At 38.6% G+C, this 17,316-nt stretch overlaps 1 protein-coding gene across 3 annotated transcripts in view; it reads right to left on the bottom strand.

The window, feature by feature from the left end:
* The window catches only part of LOC106868367 (uncharacterized), a 77,285-nt gene that overhangs the window by 38,541 nt on the left and 21,428 nt on the right, over positions 1 to 17,316 (bottom strand). For 2 of the 3 annotated variants that reach the window (XM_052971675.1, XM_014913586.2), the window contains exons 2-5: positions 13,921 to 13,968; positions 12,825 to 12,926; positions 10,640 to 10,693; positions 10,281 to 10,400 (exon numbers count right to left, since the gene is read on the bottom strand). In XM_052971675.1, coding sequence (XP_052827635.1) covers positions 10,281 to 10,400; positions 10,640 to 10,693; positions 12,825 to 12,926; positions 13,921 to 13,968 — 324 coding nt within the window. The remainder of the gene's footprint in view (positions 1 to 10,280; positions 10,401 to 10,639; positions 10,694 to 12,824; positions 12,927 to 13,920; positions 13,969 to 17,316) is intronic. The other variant, XM_014913587.2, reaches the window with a different exon arrangement.

The following is a 17,316-nucleotide window of genomic DNA, read 5'->3' as shown; positions in this document are numbered from 1 at the left end:
AACCATATGCACGCGCACCTATGGCGGTGGGCAACTTTGTATGGGGTTCTGATGATTATGGTTCCATTACAAATCAGGCTGAAGAGAAATAGACAGTCGGTAAGATTGTTAAATTTGAAACCGGTACCTGTTTAATAATGTTCCTTTTCGGTGATTTTAAATGTCTTGCCCGCTTACGTTTTGGTATCACGCTATATTTCATGTTGAGAACAATTTAGGTCTTTTTAGACACAAGATGTGATCTATTTCTAGCACATTAAATGTCCACGTTAGTGGTCAACGTCATATATATATATATATATATAGGCTAACTGAACAATATAATCACCAAAAATCAAAACAGGTGTCTACTCCAAACTTTGACAGCTTCTAAGGTTACATAAAAATGTAAACAAAACAATACAATGATGACGTAACAAAACATTTTTTAAAACCTTAGCACATATGTATTACATTTACATAAAACATATTCAAGATTATGTTCAAGATTATTTTATAGGAGCAAGTGTGGCTGTGTGATAGGTTTGCTTCCCAATCATGTGGTTTGGGGTTTAGTTCTACTGCACACCATCTTGGGTGTCTTCTACAATAACCCTGGGCTGACCAAAGCTTTGTGAGTAGATTTGGTAGACAGAAACTGAAAGAAGCCTGTTGTATGCATGTGTGTCTAAGTGTCTGTCCCTCATCACTGCTTGACAACCAGTGTTGGTTTTTCTTTTATCCATTACTTGTTTCAGTCATTAGACTGTGGCCATGTTGGAGCACCACCTTGAAGAATTTTTAGTCGAATGAATCAACCCCAGTACTAATATTTCTTAAGCCTGGTATTTATTTTATTGAACTCTTTTGCTGAACTGCTAAACACCAGTTGTCAAAGCGGTGATTTGAGACAAGTACACACACACACACACACACAAAGGTATACGTAACAGGCTTCTTTTCAGTTTCTGTCTACTAAATCCACTCACAAGGATTTGGTCAGCCTGAACACCCTTGCCCAAGGCACCACACAGTGGGACTGAACCCAGAATCATGTAGTTGGGAAGCAAGCTTATTACCACTAACTTAGTGGTTCAAAAAGAGACCATTAGAACAATTACCAGGCTTAAAAATAAGAATGGGAGTCGATTTGTTTGACTAAACCCTTCAAAGCAGTGCCCCAGCATGTAAAAGATGAAATATTATAAATTGATTGAAACAAACACAAAGCTACCCAAAGATGGGTTTCATGTCCCACTATAGTTGGGCCAAGGTGTCCAACATCACCTAGTGAACTCCAAAGTGTTCCATCAGATGATGGACAGACACAACAGCCACTCACAGACTTTCCCCACTGCATACAGATTAATCTTGTTTTACTATCTGCTAGGGATTCTCAACCATTTCTTATCTATGGACCCCTTTCATTACTATTTTATTCTGATGGACCCCCATAGTCATTTGATGTTTAATAACTAGTTTTATAGAAACTTCTTTCAAAATTCCTATTTTGTTTTTCACACAATAACTTGTATAGGTTGAGCTATGTAAAATGCTACAGCAAGAAATTTAGTTGTTTCTTGCAGTACATACTAATACATACATCTAAAGCAAAATTTTTTCAGGGGCCCTTAAAATATATTGTGGTTCCCCAATTTACTATTTTGTTGTATGGACCCCCAAAAATCTTATATGGACCCTCAAGGGCCATATGGACCTCAGTTGAGAACCACTGTGCTAGACAGATCTATTCCAAGATCAATGTAGCAGATAGTAAAACTGACACAGTGTAGCTCTGTGTAGAGCTACCTGTATATCATACATCTATCTGCTCAACCACACCTGCTCATGGCAATTAGTACCACTGCTACATGACAACAGCAACAAAAGAGTCACACAAGCTAACAAGAATGCTATTTATAATAAGTGGAGAAGCTACATAGAAACACAGATAATCCTTCAAATCACAACATTGACAATATAGAGCTAAATACACTTTGTGAAATAATGGAATGGTCATGACTGGAAAGATTTATCATAGGCCAGCTCAATCAGAGATGACCTGAGGCTAAACAAAAGCAGACAATAAAGGAACTACAACATTACTGCACACTCGGCCAATAACAACTGCATATTAATTAGAATGTGCAAGCATGGCAGGACTGTGCACCATACCCAGTCATTAGTATAGAGACTCACCTAAAACTACACAAAAACATAACCAGATATTTAGACAAACTGTTAGCCTCATATTTCCTACATGAGAATTCAAAACAGTTAAATCTCTCTCAAATCACACCTTCTGTCTTAAAAAAAGTGAAGGACACATTATCTATTGGAATTCTAAATACTTGCCAAAAATTACAAGCTGATCAAGGGTGGTATGTCTCTGACCACAGTTCTGCTGTGTCAATACCAATTCCCATCAATAGAAAACATACAGGAGGTAAACAACAGCAGACATATATACACACTTTCACAGGAAAACAGCAACACACACACCAACATATACATACACAAGCAGATAGCATCACACATGCACACATTCAAAGAGCAAAACACACTCACACACAGACAGCAATACACACACATGCAATCAGCAACACATACTTACACATGCACAAACAACAATACACACATATGACAAAACCATACACATACTGAGTGTAAAATCCCTCAGACAATACCACACACACTCCCTCAGCTAGCACTATATGCATATATGTTCACATATACATTTGTATGAGTGCACTTCTACCTGAGTGTGCATTTGTAAGAGAGAACATTTAACATTTGCATACACGTTTGTGTGTGTGTGTGTGTGTGTGTGTGTGTGTGTGTGTGCGCGCGCTTGTATGCCTGTGCATGTCAAGTAAATATATAACTGTGAAGAGCCCACAAGTCCTTCAGTGAAAGCACAGACCTTACATCAGATTGACCATCCTTCATTGAGTGGATTATTCTTCACTTATAACACTCTCAGCTCAAGTAGAAGACTTGGGAATTTTGCTTCACAAGATGGTGGTGAATGATGTTAAGAGGGTGGAGATGGTGATAGCAATGAGGTGGTCCTACACTTCACGTGTACATAATATCAGTTAAAGAGCTTTTAGGACACACTTCATTCAATATCTCCATAAATAGCAGTGAGAATACAGCAGATGTGAGAAACAGACACACTAACACAAACACACACACAAGCATGCAGATAGACACATAAACACATGCAGACACACAGACACACGTACACATGCACAGACACACGTACACATGCACAGACACACAAACACTTGTAATCACACATAACCACACACATGCTCACACGACCTACTAGATATAGCAGCCAAATTTCCCCCAAATCAAAGTTGTAATAAGCAGAAGATCATATTAGGTAATATTGTTCAAGCTATACCAAAAAGACAGGATGGTCATAACTGGAATGTTTTTGATCAAGCAGATATATGATCAAAACGCATTAATATTTCCTTGAGAGGCAAAATTCACAAGCAATATATTCAAACAATCTGCTGGTTTTGTTAGCTTTCCCACAGGGAATAAAGAGACCCCTCTCTTACTTCCTCCAAAGGCTTGGACCCACTAGTCAGGAATTTTGTGTTTCCTTGAGGAGTTGTGCATATAGAGCTTGGTATTGAGGTCTATCTTGCTGCATGGTACCTTGGGCAAAAATTTTCTACTGTAACCGAAGGCTAGCCAATATTACCTTGTGAGTGAAACTGATAAACAAAATACTGTACCTATACCTTGTGGTGTGTGTGTGTGTGTGTGTGTGTGTATGTGTATGTGTGTGTTTACATGAAAAATACAGAGTAAAGAACAGACGTTTGTACTGTTGTGGCGTGTTTATTGTATGGAGTTTTTTTTTTCCCCTTGGCTTCAGAATCCTAATCATATGCGAGTTTGATGTACTTCCAGGAAGCCCCCACTCCTTAACCATACAAATACAATTGTTACCTTGCAATGAAGAAAAAGGGGCCACTTGGATGAAACCAATTTATTTTTCATTTACATTTCTAAGTTACTCCCTGAGAAAAGCATGAAGACAATACCATCTCAATTTTCTCCTGCAACTAATAAAAGATAAACTCTTGATATAAAAAGCAAGCCCGGTATAGGGCATGAAGATAAAATTAACAACAATAAATGGAGTGCCAAATATGATAAAAGAACCTAGTCACCTACCGTTCCGGCAGACACTCTAGTCAAATCGAGTACATCCTTGCCAGAAATAGGGAAAGAGGGCAGCTTATAAATGCCAAAACCTTCCCGGGCGAAGAATGTACCCATCAACACAGGTTAGTAGTTAGCGACTTCGAAATCAAGGCAAAAAGGATGCCCAGATGTAAACCGGCTTGGAGGAGAAGGCTTTGGAAGCTTAAAGATTTAGGGACATACTACTTGAAGCATTTGACGAAATAGAAAGGGGATATAGCATCATATAACGTGGAAGACAACTGGAGGTTTCTACGGGACAACCTGTTGAGAGCCACCGATCAGATCTGTGGCTGGTGTAAAGTCCCCTCTTGACCCAAGGTAATGTGGTGGTGGAACAATGTGGTTGACAGGGTTATTAGACAAAAGAAACAGGCTTGGAAGGACTGGAAGAACAGAGGTAGCAGGGAATTGTATCAGACTGCCAGAAGGGAAGCTAGGAGACAGGTTTACTTAGCCAGAGGGGAAGTAAAACTAACATTACCTCTACCAGTGCCATGTAAAAAGCACTCAGTTCACTTTGCAGAGTGGTTAGTGTCAAGAAAGGCATCCAGCTGTAAATTCCCTGCCAAAACAGACACAATAGCCTAGAAATGATGATGATGATGATGATGTAAGACAGCTATTCTGAAAGTCCTACAAGTATTAATTAAATGTCTTTTTTTTTTCAAATTCAGAATGATTGAGTTTCTAAAACAGATTTGAAAAAGTTGTGGAAATCACTGAAAAACAAAAACAATTGCTGAGCTCCAGTCCAAACTCTACTATGATGACATGTATTCCACCAATTCTAAAGTCCATCTTTACATTCCAAGTTCCAATTCCACGTAAGTCACTTTGCCTTTCATCCTCTTGGGACCAATAAAATAAGTAACAGTTAAGCACTGGAGTCAATTTAATCAACTTAGCCCCTCTCCTGAAGTTGCTAGCCTTGTGCCAAAATTTGAAACTAATGTTACTAAGAGCACACAGGAATTAGATTCCCTCAAATGCTCAGGAGGCTCTCTTGAAGTTTTAGATAGTTTCTGTTACCTAGGTGACCAAATTAGCAATACTCTGAAAGTATTATTTCTAGAATAAGAATTGGGTAGAGGAAGTTCAGAGAGTTATTACTTCTGTTGGCAACAAAAGGACTCCCTCTCAGAGTGAAAGGTAGACAACATGATGCTTCGTAGAAGAGGGAGACCCAGAAAGACATGAGATGAAGTGGTAAGGACTGATCTCAGGAGGTTGGGCCTCACGGAGGAAATGACAATGGACCGAGATGTCTGGTGATATGAAATCCTTGAGAAGACACGCCCACATCAGCGAAACAGAGTTCTAGAAGCACTGTGTGTCCCACCCACACTTAAGAAAACTTCTCACACACTCTACCACAACAAATCAAACTATGTCTCTACATCTCTTCTCTTCCTCACATTTCTGCTTCATGTACTATGATTACCTCCCATTCCCCAATCCTATCCTCTTGGCCTTGAGCCACTCTATCATTGCTCTCCGCTTGCCCCCAACCTGTACATTTCACCCACGTGCTCTATCTCACTATCATTGATATCTGCTAACCCCTGACCTGGGTGTTCCACCCATATGTAACAACAAAACTTTTCCCTCACCCTACCCCAACAAACCAATCTACATGTCTTCTTTATCCCACACTTGGTCCTTCATACACTATGCCAAGCTCTCACTCCCCAATCCTGTCCTCACACCTCTGATCTTCTGTATCATTGCTCTCAGGTAGCCCAGCCAACTCTATATATACCCAGGTCTTTCATCACTTATACTCTTTAATCACACTCCCTTTGGAATATCCTGCCACTTATATTATGGCGTTTGAACCTCAAGGGTACACACTAGCATTTGCCACCATCTATATCTCTCTCTTCCTTTACTCAACCATCTCATTTATATTCTAATCTCTGTTCCTTGTGAATATGCTGGGCATTTTACCACCATCTCTATCCTGCTGTCTTCCACTCTCTCCATCTCCTGCACTTCCTTCAGGTTGGGTAACCATGTATTTTCTTTACAGTAGCATACCAGTTTCCGTCTTCATTCCTGATCTTTCTCTCTCAGGCTGGGTATCCTTGTACTTCCTGTAAAGTGGTTGGTGTTCGGAAGGGCATCCAGCTGTAAAAACCTTGCCAAAACTGACCTTACCTGTGCTTGTGCCACATAAAAAAGCACTCCTCACCTTGCCTATGCATGTGCCATGTAAAAAGTACTAAGTCCAGTCTGCTGAGTGGTTGGTGTTAGAAATGAAATGGCATCCAGCTGTAAAAATCTTGCCAAAACAGTCACAGAAGATTAGTGCAGGCTTTGGCCTGGCCTGCTCTTGTGGTACTGTACCACCCATGCTAGCATAGAAGACAGACGTTAAACAATGACGACGAATGTTACACTCATAAAATGCATTAAAATAACACAGTTCTTTACTTAGAACAGTGGTTCCCAATCCTTTTATTTAAATGAGTTTTCCCATGGACCCCTTTTGATATGCATATCCTTATGTATACATACATATATATGAAATTTTGAGTTTAGTTCATGGACCCCTAGTATTAACTTTGCAGACCACCAGGGGTCCGCGGACCCCAAGTTGGGAACCACTGACTTAGAAAGAGACAGAGAGTGAGAGGAGAAAGAGGACAGAAACAGGTGTGCCAATGTAAAGAACATACTTGGTTACCTAGCCAGAGGGAAAAGCCAGAGAAGTGTAGAGAGAGAGTGATCAAGAATGAGTGCAGAACAAGTGTGTTGCTGTAGAGGAGATACATGGCAACCCAGCCAGAGAGAAAGGCAAGGGAAAGAGAAAGAGAGAGAGAGAGTGAGAAACAGCAAAAGTGCCATTTACCGGACAGAAAGAGAGTCTTGTCTGTTTTCTTGCTAACAACAACTTCAGTCTTTGCTAAGTTAATTTTAAGGCCCTTTGATCTCAGGTTTTGCTTCCATACCTGGAACTTCTCCAGTTCTGCTTCACATTCTGCAATAACAGCGAGGTCATCAGCATATATCAATTCTCATGGGCATCCAGCTTTGAAGTCTCCTGTTAAGGTCTGGAAGTCTATGATGTATAAAAGGGGACGAAGAACTGATCCCCGACGAACTCCAACTTGTATGCTAAATTCATCACTGTATTCACGTTCGACTCTCACCTTACTGACAGCATCACTGTACATGGCTTGAACAGCTATAACAAGCCACTCCTTTACTCCTAGCTTCCTTAGAGACCACCAGATAAGACAGTGGGAGACCCTGTCAAAAGCTAAGTACAATGGTTTACTTTTGGTCAAATACTTTTCTTGCAACTGTCTCACTATGAAGATGGCATCTGTGGTACTTCTGGAACAAAACCAAACTGCATCTTATCTAATTTAATACTATTCATAATCAATTGTGTTATAACTCTCTCTGTAACTTTCATAACCTGGTCCAGCAATTTGATAGCTCTGTAGTCATCACCTTCACACTTGTAGCGGCTAACTATAATACTGTTACACCAGTCATTGGGGATGACGCCTTCTTGAATAACCTGATTAACTATACAAGTGATTAGGCTGTATCCCACACCGACGGATATTTTAATCATCTCCGCAGTGATACCCAATGGTCCAGGGGCTTTCCCAGCTTTCATATCCTTAACTACCTAATCTATTATACTGCTATCAACTCTGATGGCTGATACTTCAATTGGTTTGATATCTGAATAACTCTCCTTTTCTCAATCATTCTTCACATTGAGTAACCTTTCATAATGGCATCTCCACACATCTTTCTTCTCTGAGTCACTGAGTGCAAGTACCATTATCCATTCGCACACATTTCTCACCCACCACATCTCTATTCTCTCTGATACACTGCTTTGCAATCCTGAACACCTCACACCTCTGATCCTCATGCTGTGAAACATTGGCAAATATCTTACCTTCTTTTATTCCTTTTGCTATGTAAACTTTTCACCTAGCCTCCCTTCTGGCTCCCTAATACAATGCTCTGCTTCTGCTGTTTTCCCAGTCTTTCCAGGCCTGTCTCTTTGCTTTTATAGTGCTATCCACCTCCTTGTTCCCCCACCATATCACTTCTCCTCCTCTCTATCATCAGAGGCTTCTAGTAGCATTCTCTAAATTTTGTTGGTTTGCTGGGTCTTTGAGCTTCCATAATCTTTTCTAGACCTAATTCTGAAGTCACTAACTAGTAGCCTATGTTAGGGTGTACACTCTTCACTTGGGAAAAGACTTTGCATTTGTGAGCATCAGCCTATCGCTTGCCTGGTGAGGAAGTAATCAACCTGGCTTATGTTCCCACCAGATTGATAAGTGATTAGGTGACTGGCTGGTTTTCTGAAGTTAGTGTTGCAGATCACAAGATCATTTGCATCACATCCAGTAGCCTTGTTCCCTTATTCAACATGGTGTTGCTCCATTATTTCAATAATCACACCAGATCTCCCCTTCATTGGGCTTAATGCTGATGGTTGCAGCACTAAAACTGTGTACTTGAGAGGGACAATGGGAAGGTAGTTGTTGTGGGGATGTTGTTTGTGTCTGAAAAGAAGATCTGTGCAAATGCAGGTAGCATAGAGCCTGGGTACATCATTTATTCAATTCAATGAAGTACAAATTCTTCACTCTCGTACAGCATCCAGATTAAGGAGGGGTAAAAAGGGCATAAAAGTAGTCATATGTCTATATATATAAATACACACAGTAGTAATCTTATATGTTTATGGATGAGGACAGCTGTGTGAAGTGTCACACCCTAACAGTGGAAGGAACCTGTGGAAGAGGTAGACCCAGGAAGACATGGGATGAAGTGGTGAAGCACAGCCTTCGAGCATTGGGGCTCACAGAGGCAATGACAAGTGACCGAGACTTTAGAGATATGCTGTGATTGAGAAGACCTGTCGAGTGAAGTGAAATTGCAGTTATGGCTGATGCCAGTGCCGCCTGAATGGCACTCGTGCCAGTGGCACGTAAAGAGCACCATTCAAGCGTGGTCAATGCTAGTGCCACCTGACTGGCTCCTGTGCTGGTGGTACATAAAAAACACCATTCGAGTGTGGTCAATCAATACTAGTGCCAGAGGCATGTAAAAAGCACCATCTGAGTGTGGTTGATGCCAGTGCTGCCTGACTGGTTCCCATGCTGGTGGCACATAAAAAGCACCCACTACACTCTCAGAGTGGTTGGCATTAGGAAGGGCATCCAGCCATAGAAACCTTGCTAGATCAGATTAGAGCGTGGTGCAGCCTCCTGGCTTGCAGTCTTCAATGAAACCATCCAACCCATGCCAGCATGGAAAGCAGACATTAAATGATGATGATGATGATGATATACATACATCGTATATGTTTACATATACAAACATTACACAGCATGGCATGAATCTTACATATTCATACATAGACACACACTCACATAAAACTATACATCCACAGATACATAAAACCAAACATCCACATACATATATACACACACACTCTTTTCACTGCTTTGTTGCTGTTGTTCTTGTCATTATTCTCCTTGTTGATACTTTATTTGTCAACACCATGTTTTCATCTTTCTAGAGAATTCTCTTGAGAGTTTTATGACCAGCTTCACTAGAAAACTTTTGGGTTTCTTTTTTATTCATTTTTGTTCTTTGCTTGCTTTTTCAGATCTTTTTTTAAGCACTATTTTCTAAACCCAAGTGTACCATTTAAAAATAGAAGGGGTACAATGCCATCCATCACCCTAATTTTCTCCAACACTCCTCTAGATGTTTCCACTGTTCCCAGGGGGATGGTACCACCCACTTTGGGAACCACTGCTCTTGCTCTACACAATCAACACCTAATATTATAACATACTCTATGCAATCACCCAATATAACCCATATTCTGTATGATTACCACTCAATATGTAACACATTGCATAATCACCACCTGATACAACAACCCATGCTCTATATGATCATCAAGCAATATTATAACACATTCTACACAAACACCACTCCATACTGCAGCCCATATTCTACAACACTACAATACATTGAAAATACCCTCCTCCACCTACAAAATTTCATCAACTTACCTCCTCCTCCACCAAGCAATGAGGAGTTAGCAGCATTAACAATGACATCTACCTTCAACTTAGTAATGTCACCTTTGTGCAATGATATTTTTTTATTAATGTCAGGATTCACTGAGTACACTGCAAAATAAATAGACAGAAACATTAGGTATATAAATATATACACACATACATATAAAATCAAGTACATATACAAATAGACTCACAAACACATACACTCATAAACCATATGAAATAATAGTATGTGACATAGCTACTCACTTTAAACATCATCTCCTGCACTGACATACACACATAACACAGCACACACTCACGCTTATGAATCATATGAAATGAGAGGGTGTGAAATAGCTACTCACTTTTAACATCATCTCCTGCACTCCGCCCACTTTGTTTCTCTCCGACATCTTTATCTAAAATGAAAATAAAGTCAAACAATAAAACAAAACAATAAATATAAATGAATTAATTATGCAGATTTCTAATGTAAGTTAATGATGATGCAAAGTTGAGAGAGAACAAGAGTGTCAATGGTGTGACTTGAACCATCTATCTACTGCTTGGCAAATAACTACATTATCAATTACATTCCCTGTTATTAGATTATAAAACTATTTTCTGCTATTTTATCTCCACAGGATAATTAATCAATGACCTAGCTGGCAGGATATAATTCTTTTTATGGAAGTGGATCTCAGAGCATATATACCCTTTTTTTACATGCTGCTATCATTTTAAGCAGTATCATCTACTTTGATATTCAGTTCCAAAGAAAAGTGATTTCATTTTCTCTCAAAAGTTTATACATTATTATGATGTCTATATATACATAAATATATATATATATATATATATATATATATATATATATATATATATTATATCTTATCTTATGCATATACAAAAGCAAGTTGTCTGTTTGTGTTAAGTTGTCATCTACACCTGTTAGCGAATTTTCGTGAAACTTTGCAAACATGCCAAAGTAGCATCCAGTTTGTTACCAGACTCATTGAAGTTTAATAAAAATCTATAATTGGATGGCTATGGCCCATAGAAGGGATCCACATATATAACCATTATCCACCAAAGGAAATAACCCATTCATTTTCCTAGTCAAAGGAAATAACCAATTCACTTCCCTAGATATAATAAATGAAAAAAATGTATAAATACTTCTCGATTTATTAAACAAGCATTCTACATTACGTGGACGTTCTTACAAGAAATTGTCAGACAAGGTCAATCATTTTATTTGGTGCTAGCAGTATAACCCGACCTTGTCTGAGTGTGACTTATTATGCCATCTACGACAAGTCTTGCTAGCTGAAAATCAACTAAAAAAGAAAGCCTTACAATGAAAAAACCCTTATGATGTAAATATGTTCATAATTCAAAAGACGATGAAATTAATAGGGAAAATCTGAAGGCTGTTTTGCGTAAAATTATTAAGCATACGTAAATTTCATCCGTGTAATTGGCTATAGAAATGCTTATGCAAAACAACTTTTTGCGCTGCCCTGATTATACATAGCAGGGTAATCCCTTTTCACAGGAGCTAGGATGGCAATTTGTGATGAAGCAATTGCTGGCGATCTGTTGCTAAACAGTTTTGCCAGAATTCTATCAGATTGGGCAGAAGATGTTGATGCACCATTTTGCATTATGTTCAAAGTAGCTACTGGAATGTGATGAATTGCTGCAGTCAAATCTCCCTTAAATCACACAAAGTAAACGGAATTTTAAAAATCTAATTACTGCACTGGAAAGTTCAGATCGAGAAAATTCCATTGATGTAAAAATTTTTACGAAAAAGTGGAAAATGTGGATTTCTATAAACATTCAAAAAGGCTTCACACAAACACACAATTTCAGATTTATATATTAAGATAAATCAAGTTGAGTATGTTTATTTCTTAGTATTTGAACTGTCAGAGTTATTTTTATAATTTACCCAGTACAAGGGCATCCAGCTGTAGAAACTCTGCCCAATTAGATTGGAGCCTGGTGTTGCCATCCGGTTTCACCAGTCCTCAGTCAAATCGTCCAACCCATGCTAGCATGGAAAGCGGACGTTAAACGATGATGATGATGATGATGAACCCTAAAACAAGTAAATAGTATTTTCCTAAACAATAGAAATCACCATCTATCAATCAATACACTGTAATTTGCACTGTTTTCATACAGTTCACTCACTGTTTACATGTAGGAACATTTTCTTAATTCAAATTGACAGCCATGTTGATGTTTTCATAAGTGTTGTAAATGTATTGATAATCTACATGTTATTTTAATTTAAAATCTATATGCAAATTTATTTGTATGTCTACTGTAAAACTAAATGTCAATCTGTTTCTACATTCATTGTAAATCTATTTCAACTGCTTTAAGGGCTACATACTTTGTATTGTTGTTATTGGATGAGCAAAACAATTATGAGAACGGAACCAAGGGATAAGCCCCACTTTTCCAGGAATTACAGGGTACATCAGCTAGTATATAAGCAAGCACACACACAATATCAAAACAAGGCAGTTAACTTACCACTTTTTGGGAGAGAAATGGAAGTTTTAAAATATTCTGGCCATGTTTGAATATTAGAGATAGAGATGTAATCAGTTGAACTTTCTCTTCCTTCCTGTTTATCTAAAAACAAAAGATTTCAGAGAAAAAAAAATTATAGAAAGAAATTTCCATCTTAAACAAAAAAATTAACATGAAGTTTGTTTTAGTTCTTATCATTAAAATATATCAGAAAACTGTCCTAAAAATTCATTTTGTTACTAGCACTGGAACATCTCTGAAAACTGTGCCTTTGGATTTATTTGCATTCCCATTCCTGTCCAATAGTTGATTCTCCAGATTTTCTCAAATGGCAGTTAAGCTTGTGAGGAGTAACACACTGCAAGTAAGAGGCATCAACTGTCCCAACTCCTGCCTGCTATTGCCCTATCACTCAATAGAGACAGATATTAACAAAATTCTCCATCACCTTGAAGCCTTCTTCCCTGCCTATCCTCATTTAATGACAACTATTTGACTTTTGTAAAGCCAGATCTACTGGAAACCCGACTTGGGCCTTCACCTTCTAACAATGCCTACTTCAATGCAGACAGTACTGCCATTTATTCACCACCTTCTGAACTGAAACATCATCCAAACCTGATACCATGAACAGACACCTCGTTAACACTCTCCACTGAGATCTTGTCTTGTCTCCTTTAGCAACACAAAGACACAATCATGACGGATGATGAAAACATTGTACCAAGCCCACATGTAAATGCTATACAACTTTTACCACCAAAGTTGTCACAAATGCTAAGTGTTATAACCCTTAGCCTCAACAAAAATTGACCTTTCTCTTTGGGGCTAGAAGACACTTCAGCTCCAAACTGTAATAAGGAGTTTGAGCAAATTGTTTCTTGATCCTGGTCTGAGCACTAGAGTGGTTTACAACTCCAGCACAACAGAATCACTTCAGCCCAATAATCTCATTGATTACTTTAGATTATACCTATATTAATAACTATAAATTCTTTTTCCTGTTTAAATCCAAATTCAAAAATTAACAGTTTCAATGAAGCAAAGTGACTTTAGAGAAATAATGAGAGAAATCCCTTGACCAGTAATCACTTACTATGTTTTGGTTGTTTCTTGTCTTCATAATCACCATTTTCTTCACGACCTAAGAAATAAACCAGCAATCTCTAACAATATTTCATCCACAACAATAATACTAATAATTTTATAGATATGAATATCAAAGAAAAACAATGAAAATTTCTCACATATGAAAGAATAAAGAAAATTTAGGTGTTTTGTCCATGGACAATAAAATGGCTGCTATAAATATTGTGGTCTATTGTTGTCTATCCCCCACTTGATACCTCTACCACAACTCTCAATAAGTCACCCAATCAATTTCTTGCAGCATATCACGGGTCAAGTCAGCCTAATCATGTCCTCCTCCTTTCAGACTGAAAGATTGACAATGCAGAAGAATAAATAAAGTCAAATAGCTGACCAAAGGTTCAAACCTATCTTCAATGTACAAACCAAAATAGGAGCCTGTGTGGTCAGTCCATCTGCTAGAAATAGCAACTTAATCTCCCTTAAATCATACACCCTACCCTCATATATACAGGATAATGTAGTCTTGAATACATTATAACTTAGTTAAAGACTAGATGGCCATAGTTGGAATACTTTTGATCTTAGGCATACTGTATGGTTGTGTTGTTAAGTTCATTTCACATTCACATAATTATAGGTTCAATCTCATTGAATGACAACTTGATCAAATGGTAAATGCCCTTTCCTCATTTTCAACATGCGCAGTCCCACAGATGCACTTGATCTAGCAATGTGCAAGGATGAGGCCCTGTCCCAATCAAAGTGGTTGTAGCTGGTATCGGTAGGTTTTAATGTGAATGGTGTCACACATCCCAGAGGTGCATCCATCATCTCAACAACCAACTCCCCTAGGTATGCTGATCATAACTCTCTAAATGCCATCCAATCAGGACTGCTGCAACTAGTCACTGGATTCTGCCTAGCTCTAGCCAAGTTAGCTACAAGAGGCCTGAAGAGACCACAATCGAGATCCCAAAGAATCAGTAATCTAAATCAGCTATTACATTTGGTCAGTGAGACGTAAGCAGCTCAAAACAGTAACCGTTGTGGAAAAAGGTGGTCAGTTTAGTACTTGGGAATAGCTCTAACCGTAGCTATATTCCAGAGTGGACTTTCTGAAATTCAAGGATGACCCACCCACTTTCATGAACCCTGTATTTAATGACCCTCAAGGATGTCATTTGTTGTCTATATTGTCCTGAAAAAGGGATGAGACAAAGTGGTTTACATCCTGGTCAGACCCAGGATTTTCAGCTTGTTAGTTTGCTCACATATGGAAGGACCAATTCAGCATGGTTGCACCTACCCAAAATAGCTCCAGCCACAGATGTAAGCTCTCTTACCACAAGGTCATGTTTATTAAGAGAGCTTACACCTTTGTTAAGACTCTTCTATAGTAGTCTTGCTTTAAATAATGCTTTGTGAGTGGAATTTGATAGACAGAAATTGTGCAGGAACCTGTCATACACACACTCAAAACACACACATAATGGTCTGGCCAAAAAAATCCATTCTTTTTTTTTTTCAAGCAAAAGTAAGACAAGTTTTAAACACAAAGCACTTTATTCAATCAATGAAATGATTACCATTTTGTTGTTTTCTGCCATCTTGTGGGCAGATCAAATTATTCCCTGTGCAAAGAATTTCCTGTCTTTACAGGTGAAAAACTCATCCAAATGAATTCTTATATCCTCTTCAGAGGTGTAGGTCTGTACATTTAATGTTTTTTGAAAAGACCAAAACAGGTGGAAATCTGAAGATGCAAGGTTAGGCAAATACAGCAAAACTTCTCAGCAAGCCCCAATAACTTCTGCTGTGTCTATAAAGAAATATATAATCTGGCATTAACGTGATGAAACACAATGCCCTCACAATTAGCAAGTGCTGGACGCTTCTTGTGAATTGCAGATTTTAATTCGTTCAGCTGGTCACAGTGCACATCCATCTTGCTTTAGAGATTGTTTGTAGTGATTCACCACACTTCTCCCTTGATCGTTTGCACTTAACATTGTCATAGATGATGATGATCCACTTTTTGTCCTCTGTCACCATTCTCTTCAAAAAAGGTTGTTTTCTTCACACATCTACAATGAACTGCAGATGGACATTCAAGTCATGTTCTCTTCCATCAATTGATGTGAGACTCAAATATTGAACCTGCTGACATAACCAAGTTGATGCAAATAATCTTCAATGCTCAATTTTGATATCTGGAGAACATCTACAATCATCCTGGTCATATAACAGGAGTTGGTGTCGACTAATTCCATTTTATCACTGTTAATCTCACCTGGCAAGCCAGAGCAAAGACCGAAAGATTTCCTGATTGAAATCTTGAAAACCATTTCTGGCACATACACACACACTGTAACAGCATCCTCTCTATACATGCATCATCTTGAAGGTTTCTGCTACTCTCTTGCCTTTCTTCTGAACAGACTTTTTGGCCAACCCAAGATGATGCCGAGCCTCTGGAGATCTTCCTTAATCACATCCAGCTATCTGGTGTGGGACCTGCTATGAGGCCTCTTCCAGCCTGCAGTTGCTACATCAAGTGGGAATAAGGTCCTGGTAAGATGATCTAATCAGAGGCAGAGGACATATCTGTACCAGGGAATGTGATGGGTAGCTATGAGTTGGCAGGCTGCAGGCTGATGCATGTGTGTACACAGTTCTTCATTGGAGTGAAAACTTTGAGAATACTTCTTGATGTGTGTCAATTACCCATGGTTGAAATTTCATCAACTTCGAAAATTTATGAATTTTCATGGGGGTTCTGCCCTCTTTAAGCCATCTCAAATTCAAACTAAACATATTGCATTATACCCACCCTTATGCATTGAATCTAAGTTCCAAATATCATAAGGATCCATTCAGTAATTTTGGTCCATGAAATTGTATGAAACACACAGCATTACCCTTCTCCCTAGGCTTGGATTTTGTGTTCCAAATTTCATTAGGATCGGTGCAGTAGTTTTTGAATGTATAGTATAAGTAACACACGAACACACATAAACATTGACTTTTATATAATAGATATGAATATGCACATATACATAGATGTATGTGTCAGGTGTGGAAGGAAGGACTAGAATCGAAGGGCCTTAGAGTCAACCTAGCAAAAACCAAAATCCTAACAAGTAGGAAGGTAGATAAAACACAAACCCCTTCAGGTAGATGGCCCTGCTCAGTATGCAGAAAAGGAGTAGGTAGTAACTCTATAAGATGTACCTGGTGCAAGCTATGGACACATAAAAGGTGCAGCAATATCAGAGGCAGATTAACTACAAAGTTAGTTTTTGTATGTGGCAGATGTTCAGGTGCAATAAACTCTGTAAACAAACAGGAAACAACTTCTATCTCATTCCAGGGAGAAAAACTAGTGGTAGTCGATAGCTTC

Source organism: Octopus bimaculoides, chromosome 11 (genome assembly GCF_001194135.2).
Source record: "Octopus bimaculoides isolate UCB-OBI-ISO-001 chromosome 11, ASM119413v2, whole genome shotgun sequence".
Lineage (NCBI taxonomy): Eukaryota > Metazoa > Mollusca > Cephalopoda > Octopoda > Octopodidae > Octopus > Octopus bimaculoides.
The sequence above is the reverse complement of the archived record's forward strand: the minus strand, read 5'-3'. Positions and strand labels throughout refer to the sequence as shown.